The sequence below is a fragment of the Mastigoproctus giganteus genome, chromosome 6 (genome assembly GCF_048544385.1).
Source record: "Mastigoproctus giganteus isolate SK-2022 chromosome 6, ASM4854438v1, whole genome shotgun sequence".
NCBI classification, from domain to species: domain Eukaryota; kingdom Metazoa; phylum Arthropoda; class Arachnida; order Uropygi; family Thelyphonidae; genus Mastigoproctus; species Mastigoproctus giganteus.
This window is the reverse complement of record NC_143580.1, coordinates 139,542,234-139,566,824: the sequence shown is the minus strand read 5'-3', so window position 1 is coordinate 139,566,824 and position 24,591 is coordinate 139,542,234. Positions and strand designations below refer to the sequence as shown.

The following is a 24,591-nucleotide window of genomic DNA, read 5'->3' as shown; positions in this document are numbered from 1 at the left end:
TATATATCAAATATCCAAAAAAGTTTGTAGACCTCTATATATAACATATGCATATGTTATATGGATATGTATGTATGTATAGATATATATGGTCAACCCCCATTTCATGGACCCCTTGGAACTGGTCTACAGATCCCCAGGTGTCCGTGGAACCCAGTTTGGGAAACACTGGCTTAAATAAATTTTAGGCTAAACTAGACAAACATTTTGAGTGACCAGATGGATGAAATTGGGAAGGTTTTCTTTTTTTTTTTTTTTTTTTTTTTTTTTGGCTGATGCTTGCTTTAATTAGCTTGCTTTCTTGCCTCAACTAATGCTAATACTGCAGTTAAGAAAATATGTACCATATTATGGTACTACAATATTACTTTTATGACATATAATGCAATATTACCTTTTATTAACAAATGTAAACTCATTATACTCATTACTCATTTATACCCACCTTTCCTGTTACATATTCAAACACTCATTCACATGTTCATGCAGATAGGCTAGAGTCTTTAGTCATCGTATCTTACTTGCCATATTGGGGGAAGGGGGGCCCTTATATTGCTAATATGATCTTTAATTGTCTAAGTTTAAGGTTTTGACTCAGTGTGGGTGATCTTAGCTTGGTTACTTCTCCTAGCCTTAAAAACCTTTTGAGCAGAGTCAGAGATGGCCATCCATATAGTGGTTTCATCAGAGATGAAGAGATACTGATTTCCATTGATTAATTGTTCCAGTCTTCATTATTAATATACAGCTGTGGGGATAGGGATTTGGACAGTCATATAGAACATGTTGTTGTTATTATTTGGTTTTTAGGAGCATTAGTAACTAAGGCCATATTGCTCTGGATATAGAACATATGCCCAATTTTGCATTTAAAATTAGAATGTATTACAATGGAGAATGAATTTTAACTTTCCAGATGTTGATTGGAACTTGGGTTGGTCACTCACACACTAGCAAGACTTGTGTGGATTTACTGGTTGACTGTTTTCTACAGCAGTATGGTAGAGGGGAGGCAAAAAGAGGAAGCAATACTCGTGATCTGAATCTCAGCAACAATTATTCATGCATTTAGAATCTGTAAGCACTGTGGCAGTGATCCCAATGTGCCGATATGGGATTTACTTAAAAGACATTACTGTCAAGGGTAAGGGTAGGGGTTTTGCTTTCGTAAGGGAGAACTACATGGTCTCAGACAGTTTTTAAATTCTATACAATAGGATAAACTGATGACATTACCAACAGAAAATTCTAAATGGGAAGCAGCCAGCGAAGTAACCATAATGCTATTAGACTTTTCATACCAACTAAGAAATGCTGTTCAAGGCTTAGATATAAATGGATGTCAAATCAACTGATAAGATTTGTAGCAGAGAAGAAGAGTGTGCAATTCTTATAAATTATAAGGTGATAGAGATAAATGGATGTCAAATCAACTGATAAGATTTGTCGCAGAGAAGAAGAGTGCATGCAAATCTTATAAATTATAAGGTGATACAGATGCCTATGGTAGCTATATAGTTTTTACTCAAGTCAAAGAAGATTAATCAAGAAAAGAATAGATTGCAAGAATACAAAGAAAAGCAGCAAAGACTTCTTTACTTATAATAACAGTAGAAGGAAGGGGTTGAATCACATATCCTGCTCAGGTTGCTGAGAAACTGAATAGTTATTGTGTACCTACATTCACACATGAGAATCTTTTAGGGAACAAAATTTTAGAAGTTTATTAAACTAACGAGGAGCTGAATGATTTTGTGATAACTGAGAGGACTGTGGAAATGAAATTACTAAAGCTAAACAAAACATGTGCCTGTGGTGGCAGGATCTACCAAATTATATTAAGGGAGGCAGCAAATGAGGTAAGCACACCCTTAGCTATAATTATAAGAGCATCTTTAGATTCAGGAGAGGTATCTGTGGACTGGAGTTGTGCAAATATATCCCCAATTCACAAATGGGATCAAAGGATGACATGAATAATTACATGATTGTTAACTTCTGTTCCAGGGACAATAATGGAGTCACTCTTTAAAGAAGTAATTCAGGACCATCTAGATAGGAGTGCAAATTACACTAATGGCCAAAAGTGTGGAAAGTTTTTGGAGTGTGTTTGCAGTAGCATCACAGTCATTATTTTGCTGGATACGCTTTACTCTTGATTACTCTTGCCATCTTCAAGGCATGGAGTCTGCCAATTTCCCCAGTTCTTCTTTTGTGATTAAATGGAATCATGTATTCAATACATTCTGTTAGTTCTCCCATGTTTAGTCTCTAGAGCAAAGTTTCCGGCATCCTCCTCTCCCATACTTCTCCTTCAACCCATGCACGGTACTAAGTACTATAGGTTTTGATACCTTTCGTGTTTGGGGTTTTCATAAAAAAAAAAAAAAAATTTATTGCTTGGTTTGAGAAGCATGCACAAGCCATTTTAACCTGGACCACAAATTTTCAGTTGGATTCAAATCTGAACTATTTCAAGTCCATTCCATTACTAGATGGGAGAAATCCCAGGCACCATCTGACACGAACATACCATACTTGAATATTATGGTTATCAAACCACTCCTTGCATCTGAGCTGGATATCATCATTCTTCTCTTTCTTAGTGATTCCTTTCTACTTCTAATTCTCTCTCTCTCAGAAATTTTTTTTTGGCTGGTGCAGCATAAGCCTCAGGCTTTCTTGCATCATATGGCTAATAATAATACAGTAAACCCCCGCTATTCGTGGGGGTTATGTTCCTGAGAAATGTCGCAAATAGAGAAAACGCGAATACTGAGTTATGGCTCCCATAGTAATAAAGGGGTTCCATTCCAAAGTATGAAATATATAAGAAAAACTAGTCTAAAATTTTGTCTATGTATGTATTATATGTACCTTCATAATATGACTATGTACATAGACAGTACATAGTGAAATGCAAGCATATGGCATCGAAATGAAAATAAGAAACAATTTAATATTAAATGTAATATTTATTAGAAATTTCAAACAAATCTTTCAAACCAGCGCCTTTGCTAGCAAAAAAACTTATCCCGCCAGTGCTATCACCAGTTTCGCTAAAGTGTTGATAAAGGAGTTTTGCCTTTTCACGAATGATGAGTGAACTTAATGGAATTTTATTTTGAGTTCGGTCTTCTATCCACAGATTTAAAGCTTTTTCCATTTTTTCTAATTTAACATCACGAGTTACAGAGCAAATTTTTGAAGCAATTAGCGAGTTTTCACAGACACTACGGTGGATTTTTTCTTCCGATTTTTTGATTGATCGTACCGTTGACTCAGTGATTTTATAATGTTTTGCCACTGAGGAGACACTTTGACCATTAGAAATTTTGTCTAATAACTCAATTTTATTCACTAATGTCATCACCTTCTTTGATATTTTCACATTTCTCTTGTTATTCGTATCCATATTTTTGTACGGTTTAGAAAGAACTTGTCCAATAAAGTCACTTTCTTCCGTTAACACACTCGAAAAAGTCTGTTTTACCCTGCAAAATGGTAGATTTATCACTTTTGTAAGCATATCAATTTATAAATTGATAAATTTATTCAATTTATAAGCATATAAATTAAAAGCAAACGACAAAAACTTCCATGACAAGCGCATAACACATACTGAACAAGGATTAGCGAGAAACATCCACGCTCGCGATTTTGTCACCCCTCTTCCCCCACCCACTGAGCGCTGTTTTGACCGGGAAAGATAATTTTAGCCACGCCCAAGTTTTTTTATGGCGAAAAATATTCACGGCGCTTTAAAATTCACATTTTTTTAGGTTTCATTTTATATTAAATCAGCGATCGCGAATACGCGAAACAGCGAATACAGATACCACGAATAGCGGGGGTTTACTGTAATAATAATATCTATGCCATGTGACATGGTGTTCATCTTGCTGGAAAACAAGTTACTGTCAGTCCTCGTATAACACATGTTTACACTACACGAATTCGATCATACACGATTTATAAATAGGGGAACGATATCATATATAACACGAACCAAATTCGCTTATGCACAATTTGCCTTTGTGTTTACAAGAAATGACAGCCAAACGTGGAATCACCCCAACTTGAACGCAACACGATAGGAATGAAGAGAAGATCTGAAAATGTATTTATTTTTTTTTTATATCAGTGAAGGGGAAACACATACAGAGGATGTGGAAAGGTCAAGGGAATGACCACCGCATATTCCCAGAGCAATATGGCCTCAGTTGCTAATGCTCCTAAAAAAAAAAAAAAAAAAAACCAAACCAAAACTACCAGTTTATAACAGATTCCACTGGCAGAAATGCAACTGGAAATTGTTTTTATTGTTTTATGGTAGTAACCCCCAGAAATGTGCTTTAGTAAAATGTGAGGTGATAATAGTGTATCTCTGCCTTTACCGTGTTGTTTATTCAGTTGGTACATCCGCGCAGCTTTGTTTATGTGTATCAAGCATGCCTCCTCATTTTGTAATTGTGCTTTATTCCCTAAAAATGAGTAAAATACTTAAAAGGTGTGAAAAGGAAGCGTTCTTTTCAGATTCAGAGAGAAAAATAAAAGCAATATCAATAAACAGAGGCGGACTGGATCAAAAATTCTTACCCGGGAAAATTTGTAGTGGCCTCATACTATGGTTTATGGCCAAAATCACACTGGCCTTTGGCCCACTGGGGTTTCCACGGTGACGCTTATTGCCAGTCCGCCTCTGTCGATAGAGAAAAAATATGAAATTTTGAAACGCTTTGAGTGAAATGAAAGACCATGTGATATTGCACGTGCTACAGGCCTAAATGAGGCAACGCCAAGAATTAGAAAGATGCATAAAAACAACTTTCATACCAGGAACAACTCAAAGTGTAATTAAAATCCATTAGATCAAGACACAAAGAATTGGAAGAGATGGAATGGCTGTCATCTGTTTGGATAGAAAATCAAACAAAAAACAAATTTGCTTACAATAGAAGCAAAAGCATTAGCAATATTTTATTACGTAATTACGATAATTTATTGTGTTTGGTAATGTTTTGGTTAGAAATGTGTGTTCAATCTTGGGTGATCGGCACCTAACCCTTTTTTTCCCATAGGGCCTGTTTATATTGCACAATTTTGCATTACACGAGGGTTTCTAGGAACACAACTATTGTGCTATACGAGGACTGACTGTATTTGGATCAGGAAAAACGTCATCAGCAGACTACAGTAGCTTTCTTTCAAGAATTCATTCAATGTACTTTTTTGCATTGATTATACCCTTCAACACTTCAATTCTGCCAACTCCAGCTTATGATATGCATCTCCATATCATAATACTCTGTGGGTGTTTTATTGTTGCACTGAGGCACTCTGGCATCAAATCTTCTGACTGTCTTCTGATATATCTGATTATATCACTGCTGAATATTGAAATTTTTGTCTCTTTGCTGCACAGCACAAACTGCCATTGTTCAGAAGTCCAATTAACATGCTAATTGGCCCAAATTGCTCTCATCCATCTTTGCTTTAAAGTCAAGGCTGGCTTTTTCCTTGGAATTATAGCTTTAATTCCATTGTCAAAAAAAGCCAATGTTGGATTGTCCATTCACTCACTCTCAAGTCAGAGGGCAATAATATACTTGTTATTTCAGAAGATGTTTTTCTTCTGTCTGCAGTTGCAAGCCTTGAAATTCCTCTGTCATCGTGCAAAAAAATATATCTTTTTTGGTGCTATTCTCTGCTTGGTAGAGATAGTTCCAGTATTCATATACCGGTACACAGCTTCTGGATTCCAGACTTTGTTACACCCTCACCAAGTAGTTTTGCAATCTGTTCATATATGTAGCCCTCATTATGAAAGTTATAAAAGGCTTTAGACATTATAAAAGGCTTTAGACCTTTTCTCTATCCACCAGTCCCGTCCCATAGATATTGTAATGTTTATTTCACAAAATTTAGGTGGAACTTGACCTAACAATGTTCAATAACTAAACAGTACTTCACTTTATGCTCACACCAGACAAATGTCTAGAATCACTGCATAATCAGCTATTTATACTGTGCAGCATATTATTGCACATATAGCCAGTCATTGGTCATTTGTATGATTGTAAGGCTTTGCTAAAATTCTGGAATGAGTTTGTTTTTGTTGGTAATTACATTTCACAGCATACCTTTTTTCCCATTTCATCAAATTTGAATGAAATTTATTGCATTAGCTGCAGAACAAAAAAGATCTATAACATTGTCATAAATATTAGTGGTTAAAATTTTACCACTAATATTTATGATGTAGTTTGAATAAATTCAAGGAAGAACTAGAAAAATTATTAGATTGGATGGACAAGTGATGTGGAAAGGATTTTTTTTTTTTTTTTTTGGCTGATGCTTTATAAGCTTGCTTCCTTGCATCATTTACCACTACTAATACTATTATTTTACATTATTTTTAATTTCAACTTAAATGTAGAAAAATTAAATTTTTTCAAGTTACCACACTTTTGGCCACTAATATTCTGCAGTTACAGCTTGGATTTGTTAAAGTGGGACCTTGTCTGACCAATCTGATTGGATACTATGATACTAATAAAGGAACTACAGTAAACCCTCAATTTAACGGACCCCGATATAACGGATTTCTGATTTAATGGACCAGACAAATAATAATAATACAGTAATGTACATATTAATCTCGACCATATTATTTTTTTTAAGTTATACAAAACTTCAGTGTTATTATTAATTAAAAATTAATAATAATTACCTATTTCCATTATTGTTTTGATAATTACCTACTTTTATTTTTCTAATCAAATTCAGAAAATTGTTTTTTATTCTTTCTGAAAATGGGTTCAAATAGCTGTTTTCTCAGATAACAGATAAGAGCAGGCAGTGACTTGCAAGCTGAATGTGACTTGGGACACTAAACTGCAGGTCTACCGACTCACTTTCTTTGTTTTGGTCTCAGTCTGTCTCAAGCTATCATGCAGTCAGCTTGTATACAGAGTATTTCTGTGATTTCTGAATTGTGATTTTATTTATTAAATAATTTTGCAATCCTTACAATTTAAAATGGCATCAAGTGATAGAGGAGTTAAAAGAAAGCATGTAAACTTAAATGTGATACAGAAATTAGAGCTAATTGAGAAATTAGAACAAGGCATCTCAGTAGCACGTGTTTGTGAAATTTACACCATAAAAAAACACTGTTTCTGATATCCGTAAATCAAAGGCCAAATTGCAACATAATTTTATATTGTACAGTAGTGTATATTGTATTAAAGCTTTTTTTTTTTTTTTTACCTTAAGAAAAAAAAAAATGCCCCCCCCCCCCCAGGTTACATTTGATTTAACGGATGTTCAGCCTTAATGGACACCCCTTCTCCCCTATTAGTCTGTTAAATCGAGGGTTTACTGTAGACGCAAAAAAATAATTTTGATCATGCTGTTGCATGTAAAAGACTGCTGTACAAATTAGAGCAGTGTGGCATTAAAGGCAGGTTACTGCTATAGATAAAGGGATGGTTGAGTGGGAGAAGAAAGAGTGGTTATTAATGGACACTTCTCCTCATGGACAAATGTTATTTGTGGAGTCTGCAGATTTCAGTTCTGGGCCCATTGTTGTTTTCTATATTTATTAATGACATTAATGAAGACATATCAGGCTTAATGTCTGATTTTGCAGATGATTCAAAGGTCTTGTAGGGTAGTTAGTGAAAGTAATTAAGTAAACTATTGCAACAAGATCTGGAAAATTTAGGCAAATGGGCTGAGACATGGCAGTTAAAGTTTAACATTGAGAAATGCAAGATACTGCATATGAGTAGCAGTAATTCTATGTGGTACTAAAACACTCGGGGTAGTCGAAAATGAAAAAGACCTAGGATAAATGTGCAGTCAGATATGAAGTTCTCTGAGCAATACAGACAGGCTGCCATGGCAGTTCACTGGGTTTTGTGAATGATATACAGGAATTTTGCTAGCAGGGATAAGGAGGTGATTAACTCATTGTACAAAAAAAGGCAGTGGTTAGGCTCCGTCTTGAGTGCTGCATAATGGTCAGGAAGCCTCATTTTAGAAAGGCTATAGTTCTGCTTAAATGGGTGCAGAAAAGGGCAACAAGATTGGTGTAGGAAAGAAAAGGGTGCTCTTACCAAGAAAGGCTTCAGTTCTGCAAATTGCAGTGTATGGAGAGTTGACATCTGTGAGGTGGTCTGATTGAGGTGAAGTGTTTTAGACTTTGAATAGATTGAGCAAATTCAATGCTGATGGCATACTTCCTCCTGCTCAGGCTACATATATATGAGGGTGTATAAATTAAAACTGAGGAAGGATGGTTGTAGGATTGATGTGTGGAAGTTTGCTTTCATCCAGTGGGTGGTTGATTGTTGGAACAAACTTCCAGATGGAAGTTTGTTCCAACAATCAGTTGTGGAAGTAATAGTTTGAATCAGTTGAAGAAAGAACTAAACAAATTATTCGATTAGATGGAGAAGCAATGCGGAAAGTTTCTTTTTTATTATTATTTTTTTTTTGCCTGATAAGCTTGCTTTCTTGCATTGCATAATTTGCCACTACTAATACAATTGATATTAATTAATATATAAAATCAGCTCCAGATGAGACTGGTAAGAGCAACTAGTGCATTTGTTCAGATTTAATTATAATTGTATTATAAGATTACTTTCTTCATTAAGAAGCCTGTTTTTGCACATCATCCAGTGTTATAGGAAATTTTTTATTTAATTATGATTTTCTGAGTGTGATATGTTTCAAAGATTACATGATAAAATAAAATAAACTTTTTTCTTAGGTTGATAATCGAACATTTGTTTTTTGCAGAAAATGAAAATTTTTTATTTATTTTTTTCTTTTTTGTTTTTAATCCTTTTCATTTGGCATTCTGTAGATATTTATATGTTAGATTTTTATTTTCATTTTAATTAAACCTTAATTGGGTTAACTAAATAGCTGTGTTTGGTTTGCATTTTTTTGCTGTTTTCATTTATAGATATTGATCATGAGTTTTTAGAACAACTCCAAATTTTAGTGCCGTTACTTCTCTCTCCCAAGAATCTCATTCCAAAGAAAATTGGAGGACAAAAGATTACTGCTAAGGAATTAGTAGAATATTTAAAAGTGAATATCAATTGTTGATGCTATATAATTTTGCTTGATATGTTCATGCCACATAATAACACTGCACAACATGATGTATTTTTATGTCCTCATTATAAAAAACTTATCAAAAATGTTCTCTTACCTACTGTTTTTTTTTTTTTTTTATTTTAATTAATTTGTGATTTAAAAAAACAAAAAAGAAACTCACAAATCTTACACAAAGTTTTTGCCATGCAAAGTTTAAGGGCATATAATGCCATATGCCCTTCAACTGTGGTTAAGAGATCATCATGTTGTGCACTGATTGTTCAATTAAACCTCCAGGCTGTCTTGTTGTTTTCTTACTTCCTGTCTGTTAGTTTTAATTTTAGTACTGCAAACACAATTAGCTATTTAATGTCACACATAAATGTCTTGAAACTTTGGTAATAATACTGATTCATTTTGTTGTGTTTGTTTGTGTGTGGAGCAGTTGACTGAAATACCAGAAACAAGTATTTATTACATTCATTTAAGAAGGTGCATATGTTATGCTTTGAGTGAAAATTTATAGATTGTGATTACATGCTGTTTATGTGAAAGAATGCTATGAAAATATGCTAATGTTTTTAAAAAGTTCTGACTGAACAAGACGTGTAGGTGATAGTGCTTCTTAGAATAACTATGCCACACAAAATATTACTATTTTATGTGTGAGTAAAACATCCATACAAGAAAGTCATTATGTAGTTCAAGAACGGCTTATTGGATGGAGCTTAACTCCATGACAGAAAAATGTGCTGGATCAGCATCTTGTAAACAGAAAAAAAGTTTGGTTTTTTTTTTTTTTTGCCATCCTTCCCTCTTATATCAGGAATGGTAATCTTTGTAAAAAACTATGAATAGGAACGGTGATGGATTTTTATATTTAAAGAATAAGTAACAAAAATCAAAGAGGATATTTTCACTGGTCCACAATTTAGCAATCTTAGGCAGGACTGTATGGAACTCTTAAAGTGGTCATTGCTTCCAGTTTTTAGACAGTGTTAGAGCAGAAAATTATGATGATATTATTAAAGAAATTCTGGGTGTCTTTAAATAAATGGGGTGTTGCAAATGTATCTGCTCTATTTACATTTTGAGTTTTCCTATCAGATTAGGGATCCATGATTAATGTGTCAAATGATTTCATCAGAAAATATGTGATATGGAAAATCACTACAGAGAACCCAGCCAGTCAATGAAATTGCCCCATCTCAGAAAGAATGAATGAATTTACCTAAAAATTTGCATGCATAACTGTGACATATATGGATGTAAATGATTAGCATGTCAAGCTGATCACAGAAGTAGAGCATCAGTAATGTGTTTATTACTGCCTGACATTAGAAATCTGAATGTTCTATAAAAATGTGTAATGTTAACAGACAGACAAAATGGTGAGTGAATGCAAATGTTTACATGTGTTCAACACTTTCTGACTGTGGTCCACACAAACAGCAGCTTTACATTCATTTGGATTGTGAACCATGAGTGATTGGCCACTGCTGGCAACAGTGCATATAGGTAAACACTTGGACACATTGCCAGAGGTGTTATAAGAAAAATGTCAGAATAGGAGGATTGAGGGATCTGCCTACTAGTGACAGGAATCAACTATGTCACACACCAACAAATTTCCAGCATATTAACACTATCTGCTTCTGCACCTGTGTCGAGGAGCACAGTTAGTAGATGACTGCAAAAATGGGGCAGCATTCTTGCCATCCATTTTCTCTTCTGTCTCTGTTGCTATTCCATTGTCCTTGACTGCAGTGGTACAGGGAAAGAATGCTGGGAGACAAGAATGATGTTTTTTCATCATTGTTGATGAATCACATTTCTATTTTGGATGCAGTGATGGCTGTATGTATGCTGAGTCACTCCAGAGACAGATATAATCCAGACTGCATCAGGGGGCAACCTACACAATCAATGCCCTGAATCTTAGTGTCAGGAACCATTAGTTAGAAACAGCTGTTCATTTTTCATGGCATGTTTAAGGTAATACATTGTTGAAAACACTCTAAAACCATTTCTTTTGCTTTTTTTGGTTCCACCCTAAATGCTATTATGGTGGAACCCAAAAGAGCATAAACCTCTTCTATCCCAAACAGTGTCTGTGTGATTTGGATATGCTTTCTTGACCTGCACATTCACAGATTTATTGCTCATCAAACACAACTGGGATATGATGGGATGTTCACTAACCTCCTCCCAGTCCATCCCCGTACCACTGTTGCATAGCCCACAGCACGAGTGTACAGCATGACTTAGTGTTCACTAAGATAAGGCATTCACTGCCTTGTTGGCTCATTACCATAATCTTTGGATACTACTTGTATTGCTGTTCGTGAAAGCTATATTTCTTATTGACGTTTGCAGCATTTCCTTTGGTAAATGCTGCTGAATTAATACATAAATTTAATCGTGTCATGTCATGTCTGCTTATTAATGCAGACATGACATGAGCTCTATGTGTCCACTCCTTTTCGGTTGGCAAATTTGATCGAAAGCAATGTGTATTGGCAAGATGTCACTGGACCTTGATCAGAGAAACTCCAAATGTTAGTTATAAAATGGAAGAAAAAAATGAAAAAAAAAAAACTATAATTTTTTACATTACAGTAAAATATTCATATATAAATCTTTCTTTTGAAAAATAGTGAGTGATACAAAATTGTCAAGCTTAAATTTAAATTCCTCTTATTCATATATACTAGAATCATCTGTCGCTGTTTAAAGGAGGGAAAAATTCCACTTTGTTGTTTCGTGTAATTAAATTGATTTTAATAATATTCCCGAGGATAGTTTATATATATATATATATATATATATATATATATATACACACACACACACACACCAATGAGCCAAAACATTATGACCAGCTAGTCGTTATGCAAATCAAAGCAACTGCAGGTGAACTACGGCACGTGTGCGGATCAGGACACGGTATAAAAAAACACCTGATACTGAGCTCTGTTAATCAGTGTTACTCTTGTTCTTCAGCTGGGAAAGGCGACGGACTTAAACAAATTTGAAAGGCCAAATTGTAATGGCCAGACGACTGGATCAGAGCATATCCAAAATGGCACGGCTGGTTGGAAGCTCACGGTCAGCCGTTGTTAGTACCTACCGAAAGTGGTCTGAGGAAGGAAAACCTATGAACTGCTACCGAGGTGTTGGACAACCATGGCTCATCGATGCTTCAAGTGAGCGAAGGCTCTCCCGGATGGTATGTGACAACAGAAGGGCGACTGTGGTGCAACTTGCCAGTAATTGGAATGCTGGTGATGGGAGTAATGTGTCACAACACACAATACATCGAACCCTGCTGAAAATGGAGCTCCATAGCCACAGGCTGCTCCGATTGCCAATGCTAACCACGGTTCACCGGCGACAGCACCTACAATAGGCAAGCAAGCATCGAAACTGGACCTTGATTGATTGGAAGAAGGTCGTCTGGTCCAATGAATCACGTTTCCTGTTGCACCATGTGGACAGCCAGGTATGTGTGCGTCATTTACCTAGGGAACTGATGGCTCCTGGATGCACCGTGGGACAAAAACAAGCTGGTGGCAGCGGTGTCATGCTTTGGGTTATGTTCTGCTGGGATACCCTGGCTCCAGTCGTCTATGTGCCGGGCATTCTGTCTACCCCCCTTACTAAACATCATTGCTGACCAGGTACACCCTTTCATGGCAACACTCTTCCCCTGTGGTGGTGCCGTCTTTCAGCAGGATATGCACCCGACATCCCCCCGGATTGTTCGAGACTGGTTCGTGGAACATGAGGAAGACTTTCAGGTATTGACCTGGCCTCCAAATTCCTCAGACATCAATCCCATCGAGTATTTGTGGTTTGTGTTGGAATAGCAACTCCGATCAGTGGCATCTCAACCACAGACCTAACAGGAGTTAAAGGATCTACTGGTTATGTGTTAGTACTAGATACTACAAGCCACATTTGGAAATCTTGTAGCGTCCATGCCAGGTAAGAGCTGTTTTGGCTGCATGTGGGGGATCAACATCATATTAGGTAGGCGGTCATAATGTTTTGGCTCATCGGTATATGTGCCTTGCTTAAAGAATATGTCCAAAATAAAATAGCCTGAAAGATGGTATCGTGTATTTCAGTGCACATGTATTGATCTGAGTGAGATAATTATTTTTAAGCAAGTCTGTTACTTTGTTCTACATAATATTGTGGTAAAAAAAATGTAGTGAATGTCTGTCAAAACATATTTATTGTAGACCTCATGTTCCCTCACAAAAAGGCTGGTATATGCTGGAATATGAAAATGAATGTTAAAGCAGTCTCCCCGAGTACCGATAGTATAAATTTTGGTGACTTAGATCACTCAAACTGGCAATTTGTTGACACATTGTGCAGTCTCATTAAGAAAGAGTTGGAGTGTTACCTATAATACTTTTGTGGGAGTGGTCTTTGATATGATTCTAGTCTTCAGAGAAAATTCAATGACATTACAAAAGAAATAAGCATGAAAAAAACTCTCCTCCAAAGAAGCACACGATACCAGGTGCTTTCTCATATTGGTTCCAAGTAGCTTTTGAGTTACATGAACTGACAAGAAAGGGGGAACTGAGTTGCTCAGAAATTTATTATGTAAATGAGGCATTTTCTTCAAAATGTTTGCTTTTCTGATTATTGCCACTTTTATCTTCAGGAGACTTATATTCTGTAATATTAGCAATCAAATGAACTTGCCGAGGGATCCTTGCCTAGTTAATTATAATAAAATTATAACGTTATGTTCTGAGATGAAGTTCTCTGAACTGTGCAGACAAGCTGCTTGGACAGCTCTTGGGACTCTGCCAAGGATATACAGGAAATTTTTCAGCAGGGACCCACAAATGATTATCTTATTGTATACGGCAATGTTTTAGGCTGCATCTTGAGCATTAATACAATTCTGTAAGCCTCATTTTAGGAAAGATGTGGATCTGTTGGAACAAGTGCAGAGTAAAGCAAGAAGATTAGTTACGACACAACAGGGTACTCTTACCAGAAAAGACTTCAGCTCTACAAATTCCAAGCGCTACAATTTTCGAGGAGACCCGATTGAAATGTTTAAGGCTTTAAATGGATTGAATAAGCTAAATACTGATGGCATCCTTACTCTTTCTCAGAGGCAGCATAGAGGGAACATAAACTTAAGTTTTAGTCCCCTTATCTATGCTAAGTCTTAAAAGGATGGCTGTAGAACAGATGTATTAATAATTGCTTTCAGCCAGTGAATCATAAAGCGTTGGAACAAACTTCCATCTGGCATTGTGAAAGTGGGATTTTGAATAAGTTTAAGGAAGAATTAGACAGGCTTGCCATAGCCAAATGGTCAGGAGTGAGAGTGCAGTAGCTACAGCATTCTCGCTCCTGACAAGGGTTCACTCTTTGAGTGAACCATGGTTTAAACTTGCATAACTGCTAAATACAATTAAGTATTGGATTCATGATTTATTGTAAACTCCTCTGACTTGCTGGTCTTAAAAGGATGGAGTATAAACAAGAACATTAAATGGAATTGAAAAATCAGGTGAGGTGGGATGGAGTTTTTTTTTTTTTTTTTTTTGGCTGATGCTGTATAAGCTTGCTTGTATGACTTTTCTGTACTAATGCAGTGTGCTATTTTGAGTTAGCAATCTTTTGGCTCTGCTTTAATGAGGAAGTGGATGTGCTATTGTCAACTAGGAGAACTATAGCAATATTTTTACAATCAGATTCACAATTTTGTGACTCTAATATCATTGTGCTCTGATTCATTGATGAAGTGAAATGAGTTTGTCACCTCAGAAACTTAAATTTCAAAAGGCAGGCATTGGTTTCAGCAGAACAGTGCAGTATCCCATACAGTGAAATTATTAACCCCAACACATCAGGAACCACCTCCTTTTGAGAGGAAGAAACATCTTTATCAATCTTCAGGGGAAGAAAATTATTCTACACAGCATACAGGCAGGTTTGAAAACATTCCCATTTATGTTTGTTTTCAAACCTTTAGGGGAAAGACTAGAACAGTATTTTGAACTTTGAGGTTCCCTTGAGTTATAACCTTCAAAAACATAGGTTATTAAACATAGGTCAAAAATATAGGTTAAAGTACAGAGGTTATTCAATGAAAACTGCAGAAACAACATATAAAATTCATATTATGCAAAAACTGAATAAGCTAAATACTAATGGCATCCTTATTTTTTCTCAGAGGCAGCATAGAGGGAACATAAACTTAAGTTTTAGTCCCCTTAAATTATGGCAGGTCATTGATCGAAATCTTTTGGCAACACTGAGCACCCATATGACACTATCTGCTGGAATAGTTTTCAAGTGCCACCCTTCATGCATCTAGGTAGATGTGTGATCTGTAATCCAGTTTGTGAATACAGAAGGAATAAAACCTGCTGAAATGTATTATAAGTGAAGTATGTATGAGTCATCAGCAAGTCTGCACCTAAGTGAATAAGTTTAAGAACAGCATTGAATATGTTGGAATTTTTCCTTGATCAGGGCACAATTATTCAAGCATTTGAGCTCTACTCCAAAATGCATCTAAAATATATTAAATAAGGAAAAAATAAATAAACATCAGTTGTCTATGAATATTATCGTTTCTAGAATGTATTGGAATAGTTAAAATATGGATGTGATTTTTTAATAAAATTTCATTGCTACAAAATGTCAGTAATGCAAACATTGTTACCTCTGGAAATAGCTCCTCCTTTATGAAAACAAGTCGGACATGTTCCTCGCTCCCTCAAATGGTCTGTGGTGGTTGTTGTAATTGAGATCCCTTGAGGTATTCATAGCAAAATAGAAGGAATAAATGAGGAACAGTTGATTCTGTTAGTATGGAGCTGAATGGTAAATAGAAACTGTCTAGTTGTGGTACATGATTAGACTGGTTTGGAAAAGAGTGGGATAATTAGAGTTGCCAATTAAGAACAGTGCCCAAGGAATTCTTTATAGAGAACATATTCAGCATCTAAGAGATTATCTTTGTAGTCTTTGATACCAGGATTTACTTGTGCCCTATAAATAAATGCAAGTATTAGTAAGGTGTAAGGTATATTTAGTGTCAGATGGCACCAGGGGTTCCCCCCCATCTCCACATAGTTTTCATTGTGGGTGTACCAGTTCGCTGGAAATGCCAGATTTAAAAGTGTATGGATATTGTATGTGTGTAGTGTCATGTACCATCCTCCCACCAGCGCAGGGGGAGGGGGTGGAAAGGCACCAGGCAAAGGAGCCCGGTGTGATTGCCAACAGGCGTCTGTGGGAAAACTATACATAGACCCTGCTGGTGGTGTCTAATCTGGTGTCATGACCGAGTTGTCATCCGTGGGACCAGGGTCCTTTCCGTGTTAGTCCTTTACTTTAGTGCGGTTTATTTCCTGTCTTCCAGTTCTCAGGAATGTGTCTTGTTCACATAGACCCAGCTGGTGGGGTGTCGAAGTTTGGTAGTCATCTCCATTTGTTATTCATGGGACATGGGTCCCATCCATGTTAGTCTGCTTTGGTATAGTTTGTTTCCTGAGTTTTCTAATTCTTGGAGGTGGGTCATATCTGGTGTCCCAGTCCAAAGCGAGTGGTAGTGGGTTGTGGGCTGTGGCGATTTGGTTAAAAATCGCCACAGCCTCGCGAATAGTGCCTGTGTAATCCGAGAAGGATTGACTCCTCCTTTGTGTCTAGGAGGTGATGTTCTTGCCCCTGTGGTAAGTAGTGGATCCTGGTGAATAAAACACCACATAGGTCTTCATAGAGCCAGCAGTCACATGAGGTGCTGCCAGCTCTCCAGACCCCCGCAAGTTGGATCATCTTGGATCCCAAGCAGAGACAGTTTGGCATTAATTGCTCGGTATCCAGTTAAGAGGTAAGTTACCTGTGGACCTGGGGAGAACCAGTTTGGTAAGGTTGGGTAGTTTTGTTGAATAGTGGGTATAAACTTCTTTGTGATGTCACACTTTTGAGAGGTACTCCACCTTTCCTGCCATGCCTGCTGCAGGTGAGTTTGTATCCTCTTCTTTCCCACATTTATGTTGCTGGTTAGGTCAATAGTGAAACCCAGAACAGTCTGTGGGGGGTACCTTTGTCTAGGTAGTACGGTAGGCCCTGACGTATGATTTCTAAGTCCAGTGGGAGAGTGCCAGCGAGCACCTGCGTAGCATGGGTGCTCACTGTGCGGCAGGCGATGGAGGTTGGTTAGGAAGATGGATCTGTGAATTTGGTCTGTGATACGTCTGTTTACTGCTGTTGTAGTTTTTTGAAACCATGCGCCAAATGCGTAGGTGACGATCAGAGTGAAGATAGTTTTGTAGAACAGTTGGGGGGGGGGGACTCGCTTTTTCAAGCCCCATTCTTTACACATGACAACCTACAGTAGGCCCCGTAGACCTGGTTCTCCCCAGGTGTAGCATCTTATTTTTTCCCAGAGATATTTCTGATAGTCCTGAAATGACAGGTTTTGGTCCAATATCACGCCTAAGTATTTCAGTTGGTTAGAGAATTTGATTGTTTCCTGCCCGATTTTTATTTGCGGAGGCTGCCTAAGATCAAGGTGTCCCTTTAGTAGGATGGAGTTTTTTTTGTGGGGGATATTTTGAGTTGGTTTCTGTTTGCCCATTCTTGGAGAGTGGTCAGGGCCCAATTTGCAAGGACCTCTAATGCAGCTCTTGAGTTTGCCTGTACCGTCAGAATGAGATTGTTCGCAAATGCCTGAGATTGTACTTCATGGAGATCAATGTTAAGAAAGGTGTCCAAGACGATATATTCCACAGTAGTGAGTCAAAGACCGAACCTTGAGGGCAGCCCCGATGGACACGCTTGGAGAGTGTGCCTTAGGGAGTGATGACTGATAGTTCTGTTGGTTAGATAACTTTTGATGGTGTTATAGAGGTTTTCCGGAATGTTGGTTTTGCACAGCCTCGACAGGACGCTCGGCCACCAAAGTGAGTCAAACGCCCCAGCGAAGTCCACGGCTATCACTAGAAAGTACTTTGTATTACATCTGTTGACCTTGGTCGGGAGGGGAGTTAGGGCATCCACGGCAGAGGTGCCCCGCCTGAAGCCGAACTGGTTTTCTGAGGCCAGGCTAGCCTCATCATAGTAATGTTGGATCCGTGTGTAGAGTAGTCGCTCAAATAGCTTACTGATGTCAAAAGTGCAATGGGCCGGTAGGAATCTGGAAGGTGTGGTGGCTTTGTTGGATTCTTTATGACGAGTTTAATGTTTGCCATCTACCAGGAAGTCGGGAAGGTGCCTTCACTGAGACAGAGGTTATATAGGTTTAATAGTAAGTTCAGGCCGTACTCTACCATTTTTTGATAATTTTGGGTTCCAGAAGGTCCGGTCCAAGGTTGCCTTTGGTGAGTCTTGTTGGCCTAGCATACTTTTTTTTTTTTTTTTTTTATGTAAAAACCCCAAACACGAGAGGTATTAGAACCTATAGTACTTAGTACCGTGCTTGGGTTGGAGGTTGAGAAGATGGAAGAAGATATTTTTTGACATTGGACTTGAACTTCTGTAGACTGTAATTTTCAGGAAATACATATGAAGGAAGGTTGTTACAAAAAACGACAGTTGACTGAGAGGAAGATGAAAAGTTGGTTCTGTGAGTTTGAAGTTGGACAGTAAATGGATGTTAGCTGGTGGCAGCACGTGTTCAGACTGTTTTGAAAGAGAGAGAGAGAGAGCGGGAATTATAGAAGCCAATTCAGACGAACAGTGCCCATGTAAATATCAGTAGAACAGGCATGCAGCAGAAACAGTATGTCTATGAGACAGCGAGTGAAGAAACTCTGTTAGAGATGAATCATTAATTAATATATATGCACTCTTCTGAACGGAATCAAGAAGCCTGAGAGAGGTTTTGGGGGCACCACCCCAGATGTGGGAACAATATTCCATGGTAGGGCGGATTTGTGAATTGTACAGAGTGAATAGCTGTTTGGAAGAAAAGTAACGCCGAGAGCGAAAGAGAAAACCAAGTTTTTTAGATGCAGAGGAAGCAATATTTATAATGTGCTTGTGCCAAGAGGGATTAGAAGCCAGGGTAATTCCCAAAAGAGGTGCCTCCGTAGCCAGGTGGGCAGGAGCTGCAGTGCGTAGCACACATTTCTTGATTAGACCGGAGTTCGAGCCCGTGACCCCCAAATACGTAGAATGCGGAAAGATCAGGGAATGACCACCGCATATAATGCTCCTAAAAACCAAATAACAAAAAACAAACTGCCCTCATAAAGTGCAAGAAAAGGGAATCCTGGAAACAGCTGGTTGGGACATCTGGGAGTGCCGACCTTTGTTAGTTGTGTACCGGATTGCCACAGATGGTACTAACACTCACACCTGGGAGGATGCCATGCACAATATTCTTAGTAAACTATTCCCTGCAGATGAACATACTCTTACCCCTCACCAACAAGAAATATGTAACAATAATCAGAATTACTATACTGCAGAAATAGAACCTCCATTTTTCAGGAAGAGCTAAAGGCAGCTTTAGACCATAGAAAAATAACAAATGTGGAGGCTGTGAAAAAATTTCCAGCTTCCCTGATAAACTGCTTCACTTACACAACAACTGCTTGGCCTAGAGGCATATTCCCATTCCATGGAAACAGACCCTATTTAGGCTTATCCCTAAGAACTCTGATAAGCCATCTTACCAGGGTATAGTTTTGCTACCAGTGCTTGGTAAAATCTTAGAGTGAGAGAGTGACCGTATGCCAGACAGCAACTCTGTACTCAGATAAGCAGTTTGGTTTCAAGCCAGGCTGCGCAACTAAGGATACAATGTAACAACCAGTTAATGAAGCTAACAATGAAAGAGAAATATCTGCTGGCTATCTCTGTAGATTTTTTAATGTCTTCAGCACTTTGTGGTGGCCCAGCATTTTCAGAAGGTTAAGGCAGGCAAAGATACCCATGAACCACTTTAATACCTTACCTTCAGCTACCTCGAGAACAGAAAAACAATAGTCAGGACCAAATTTCTGAAAAAAATATAAACAATTATAAAAGGCTGGCCCCAGGGGTCTATATTAGTCCATTCTTTTAAGCCATAGTACTGAATTAGTTCCTGAATATGGACATAAATCCAACAGATACTTTTGTGTTTGCTGATGACCTGGTCATCATAGTGAGGGAAAAAATAACCATAGAGAATTGAAAAATCTGGCTAACACTGCCTTACTAAAATTGCAGGACTGGACACAAATCCATAAATTAAAAAACCCAAACTGTCCTCCTAAAAGGCACCCTTAGAAGAGCAACAATCATAAAAATTAATGGCACTTCTGTCAGAATGGTCCAAGAGCTATTTCTTCGTATAATTTTCGATAACAAGTTATCATTTGCCCCTTATATTGAACATATAGCTAAAACGTTAGCAAGTATGCTGTGTTGATTGGGGTCTTGATGAGAAAACATTAAGCTTATTATGTAAAGCAGTCTTAGCCTGTGGGACTGTATCTGGTTCAATAGGATATTAATAATTAGAAACAAGAGAAAATTAGAAAGCATTCAAAGAACCACTCTCTTGGATATAACCAGAGTTTGCTGCACAGTGAGTATCTCTGTCTTGCAAGTCTTGGCAGATACTCTCCCCCCTGGATGTGGAAATACTAAGCTGAGGACTAACTATATTACAAGCTGAGAAAAGCCATACTCATTCAACACCTGAGTATCACACTAGACCTATTCAATGATATGACTAGGGAAAGAAAAAGAATTGCCACTAAGTTAACTCAGCGATGGCAAGCAGACTGGGAGCAGTCCACCAAAGGAGAGGTGAATAGGAGATACCTACCAAATGTAGCTTTTATTTCTCCAAAACCAAATCATAAGTGGAAAATAAGATGCAGGATATTTCAGAGACTGCTGGGAATCATGGGGGTACAAGTAAACACATGGGTTGTGTTAGGGTGGCTAAGAGGAAGAGCAGGTGCATGTATACTTGCGTGTACACCAATGCTAGGAGTTTAGTAAATAAATTTGATGAATTTGAGGTATTGCTCAAAACATCAAAGGCAGATATTGTTGGGATTTCAGAGACGGTGTCACACAGATATAAGGAATGCAGAACTGGAATTTGGGGAGTACAATGTCTACAGAAAGGATAGACAGGATAGGAAGAGAGGAGGGGTTATGCTATTAGTTCAGAAACACATCCAAGGAAGTGAAGCCAGTCGACATCGCTGGACAGTGCAGTGTCGAGTCAGTTTGGTGTGACATAAGCATTGGGAGATCAAAATTGAGAGTTGGAGTGTGCTATATTCCTAATGACTCTGATGAGTATAATAAGAAACTGTACAGAGAAATAGAGTGGGCCAGTAAATCACAGAGTCTTATAATGGGGAATTTTAATTTCCCAGATATTGACTGGAATTTGTGGGTTGGTCACTCACACATTAGCAAGGATTTTGTGGATTTATTGGATGATTGTTTTCTACATCAGCATGTTTGGAAGGCAACTAGAGGGAGTAGTACTCTTGATCTGATTAACAGTAGTGATTCTTCATGCATTAAGAATCTGCAGATAAATGAACCACTAGGTGGCAGTGATCACAGTGTGCTGAAGTGGGATTTACTCAAAGAGGTAACTACCATTAGGGGTAAAGGGAAGGGGTATTGCTTTCGTAAAGGCGACTACGATGGACTGAGACAGTATTTAAATTCTATACAGTGGGATCAACTGATGATGTTACCAACAGCAAATTCAAAATGGGAAACATTCAAAGAACTTATCTTGGCATCTACTAGGCTTTACATACCAACTAAGAAATATTGTTCAAGGTTTAGGCCTAAATGGATGTCAGATGAACTAATGAGGCATATGGCAGAGAAGAAAAATGCATGGGATACATACAAATTAACACATGACGCAGAAGCCTATGATAGATACAAGTTGATCTGTAACCAAGTTAAAAAGGAGGTTAGGCAGGCGAAGGCAGATTACGAGAAATCCTTGGCAAGGGATGCGAAGAAAAACAGCAAAGAGTTCGTTACTTATGTAAACTCTAGAAGGAAGGGGATGAATCAGATTGGTCCACTTGATATCGATGGGTCAACTGTTGATGATCCTGCTCAGGTAGCTAACAAACTAAATGAATATTTTGCATCGACATTCACACATGAGGAGTTATTCAGCGAGGGGAATGCCAGAGGTGTATTCAACTCTGGCAGTAAGCTAGAGAATCTTGTAATAACTGAGAGTAAAGTGGAGGAGAAATTGTTGAAGATAAACACAAGAAAGGCACCTGGGGTGGATGGGATCTATCCAGTTATATTAAAGGAGGCAGCAAAGGAAGTAAGCAAACCCTTAGCCATAATTATGAGAGCTTCCTTGGACTCCGGGGAGTTACCCATGGACTGGAAATGTGGAAATGTGACCCCAATTCACAAAGGAGGATCAAAGGCTGACACAAGTAATTATAGACCTGTGAGTTTAACTTCTGTTCCCGGAAAATTAATGGAGGCACTGGTTAAAGAAGGACTGCAGGATCATCTAGACAAGACTTCACTTATAGCTCGGACACAGCATGGTTTTGTTAAGGGGAAGTCTTGCCTGACCAATTTGATTGGATACTATGATGCAGTCACAAAAGAACTGGATGCAGGGAATAACTTTGATATTATATACTTGGATCTTAGAAAGGCTTTTGATACTGTTGCACATGGAAGACTGCTACACAAATTGGAGCAGTGTGGCATTGAAGGCAAATTGCTGCTATGGATAAAGGGGTGGTTTAGGGGGAGAAGACAGAGAGTGGTAATCAATGGACATTGCTCATCGTGGACTAATATTATTAGTGGAGTCCCTCAGGGTTCAGTATTGGATCCTTTATTGTTTTCTGTATTTATAAATGATATTGATGATGGTATATCAAGCTTAATGTCCAAGTTTGCAGACGATACGAAGGTTGGCAGGGTTGTCAAGGACACTACTGACACTATGCTGCTGCAACAGGATCTGGAAAGGTTGAGCAGATGGGCCTGAGAGGTGGCAAATGAAGTTTAACATTGAAAAATGTAAAGTATTAGATATGGGAAACAGCAACCCCAGAGCAACGTATCAACTCTGTGGTACTACACTGACAGTGGTAGAGAATGAAAGGGACCTGGGGGTGGTTGTGCAGGCAGATATAAAGTTCTCTGAGCAGTGCAGACGGGCTGCAAGAGTAGCTCATGGTGTATTGTCAATGATATATAGGAATTTTTCTAGCAGGAATAAGGAGGTGATTATTCCCTTGTATAAGGCAATGGTCAGGCCACACCTAGAGTACTGTATACAGGCCTGGAGGCCTCATTTCAAGAAGGATGTAGAGCTGCTGGAACGAGTACAGAGAAGGGCAACAAGATTAGTGAATGGAACAACGGGGGTGCTCTTACAAAGAAAGGCTTAAGTTTTGCGAATTACAGTGTCTGGAGACTAGGCACCAGTGAGGTGATCTGAGAGGTGTACAAAGCCTTGAATGGTTTGAGCATGCTCAATGCTGATGGGATTCTTCCTCTTGCTCAGAATAATCACCTGAGAGGGCATAAATTCAAATTGAGGAAAGACAGATGTAGGATAGATGTGCGGAAATTTGCCTTTAGCCAGCGGGTGGTTGGTAGGTGGAACAGACTTCCATCCCTTGTCGTGGAAGTTGATAGCCTAAATAAGTTTAAGGCTCAGCTGGACAGTTATTTCGAATGAACAGAGGGGTGAAGTGGAAGTGGTTATTTTTTATTTATTTATTTTACTTTATTTTTTTTTGGCTGATGCTGCATAAACTTGCTTTCTTGCATCAAATGCCTCTACTAATGCTAATGCTAATAACTGACTTGGGTTTGGTAACTAACCTGTGTATATATTTATACACAGATTAGTTACTGGACCCATGCACAGTGTGTATATTTATATACACTATTGTACTGAAGTTTGTTCTACACTTGAGTATTAATATTATAGAATACTTGTGGTATTTAAAATTTTGCTGGCTACTAATTACATAGGTTGACAAATTCATCCTCAATTTACTACTCAATTTTTATGAGTCATGTTGCTTCATTATATCAAATACATAAAAGAACAGAGTAAATCCATGAAAAATAAAATACATAAAAGCAAAATAACAGTGATGGAAGTTTTTTTAAATATGGTTACTGTTCAGTGTCACTTACAAATTGTTTTGCTCCAGACACAATACATCTGGTTTTACTTTATCACTCTGCTAAACATGCAGCATCAGGTGATCCTTTATCTAGGTGTTTAAAGTGCATTCTTTATAATGTATTGGTGGAAGTAATAAAGAAGAATATAGCTTTGAAGCCACTTTTCTCTCCTTTTATACATTATTTCTATTAGTATTTATTTTAGTTCTTTTAGGCAGTATTTGTTTTATTTGATTTTGTTGTAATCAAATTTTCTTTTTATTACAACAATACTTTATTTTTATTTTATTTTTATTATAACATTAATTGATTTCT

General features: G+C 37.7%; 1 protein-coding gene across 1 annotated transcript in view; it reads left to right on the top strand.

Annotated features, from left to right (window-relative positions):
* Window positions 1-24,591, top strand: part of LOC150084619 (atlastin-2-like) — a 403,792-nt gene that overhangs the window by 210,844 nt on the left and 168,357 nt on the right. Inside the window, exon 9 of the mRNA XM_090375357.1 lies at window positions 8,981-9,108. Within this exon, the coding sequence (XP_090231483.1) occupies window positions 8,981-9,108 (128 nt within the window). The remainder of the gene's footprint in view (window positions 1-8,980; window positions 9,109-24,591) is intronic.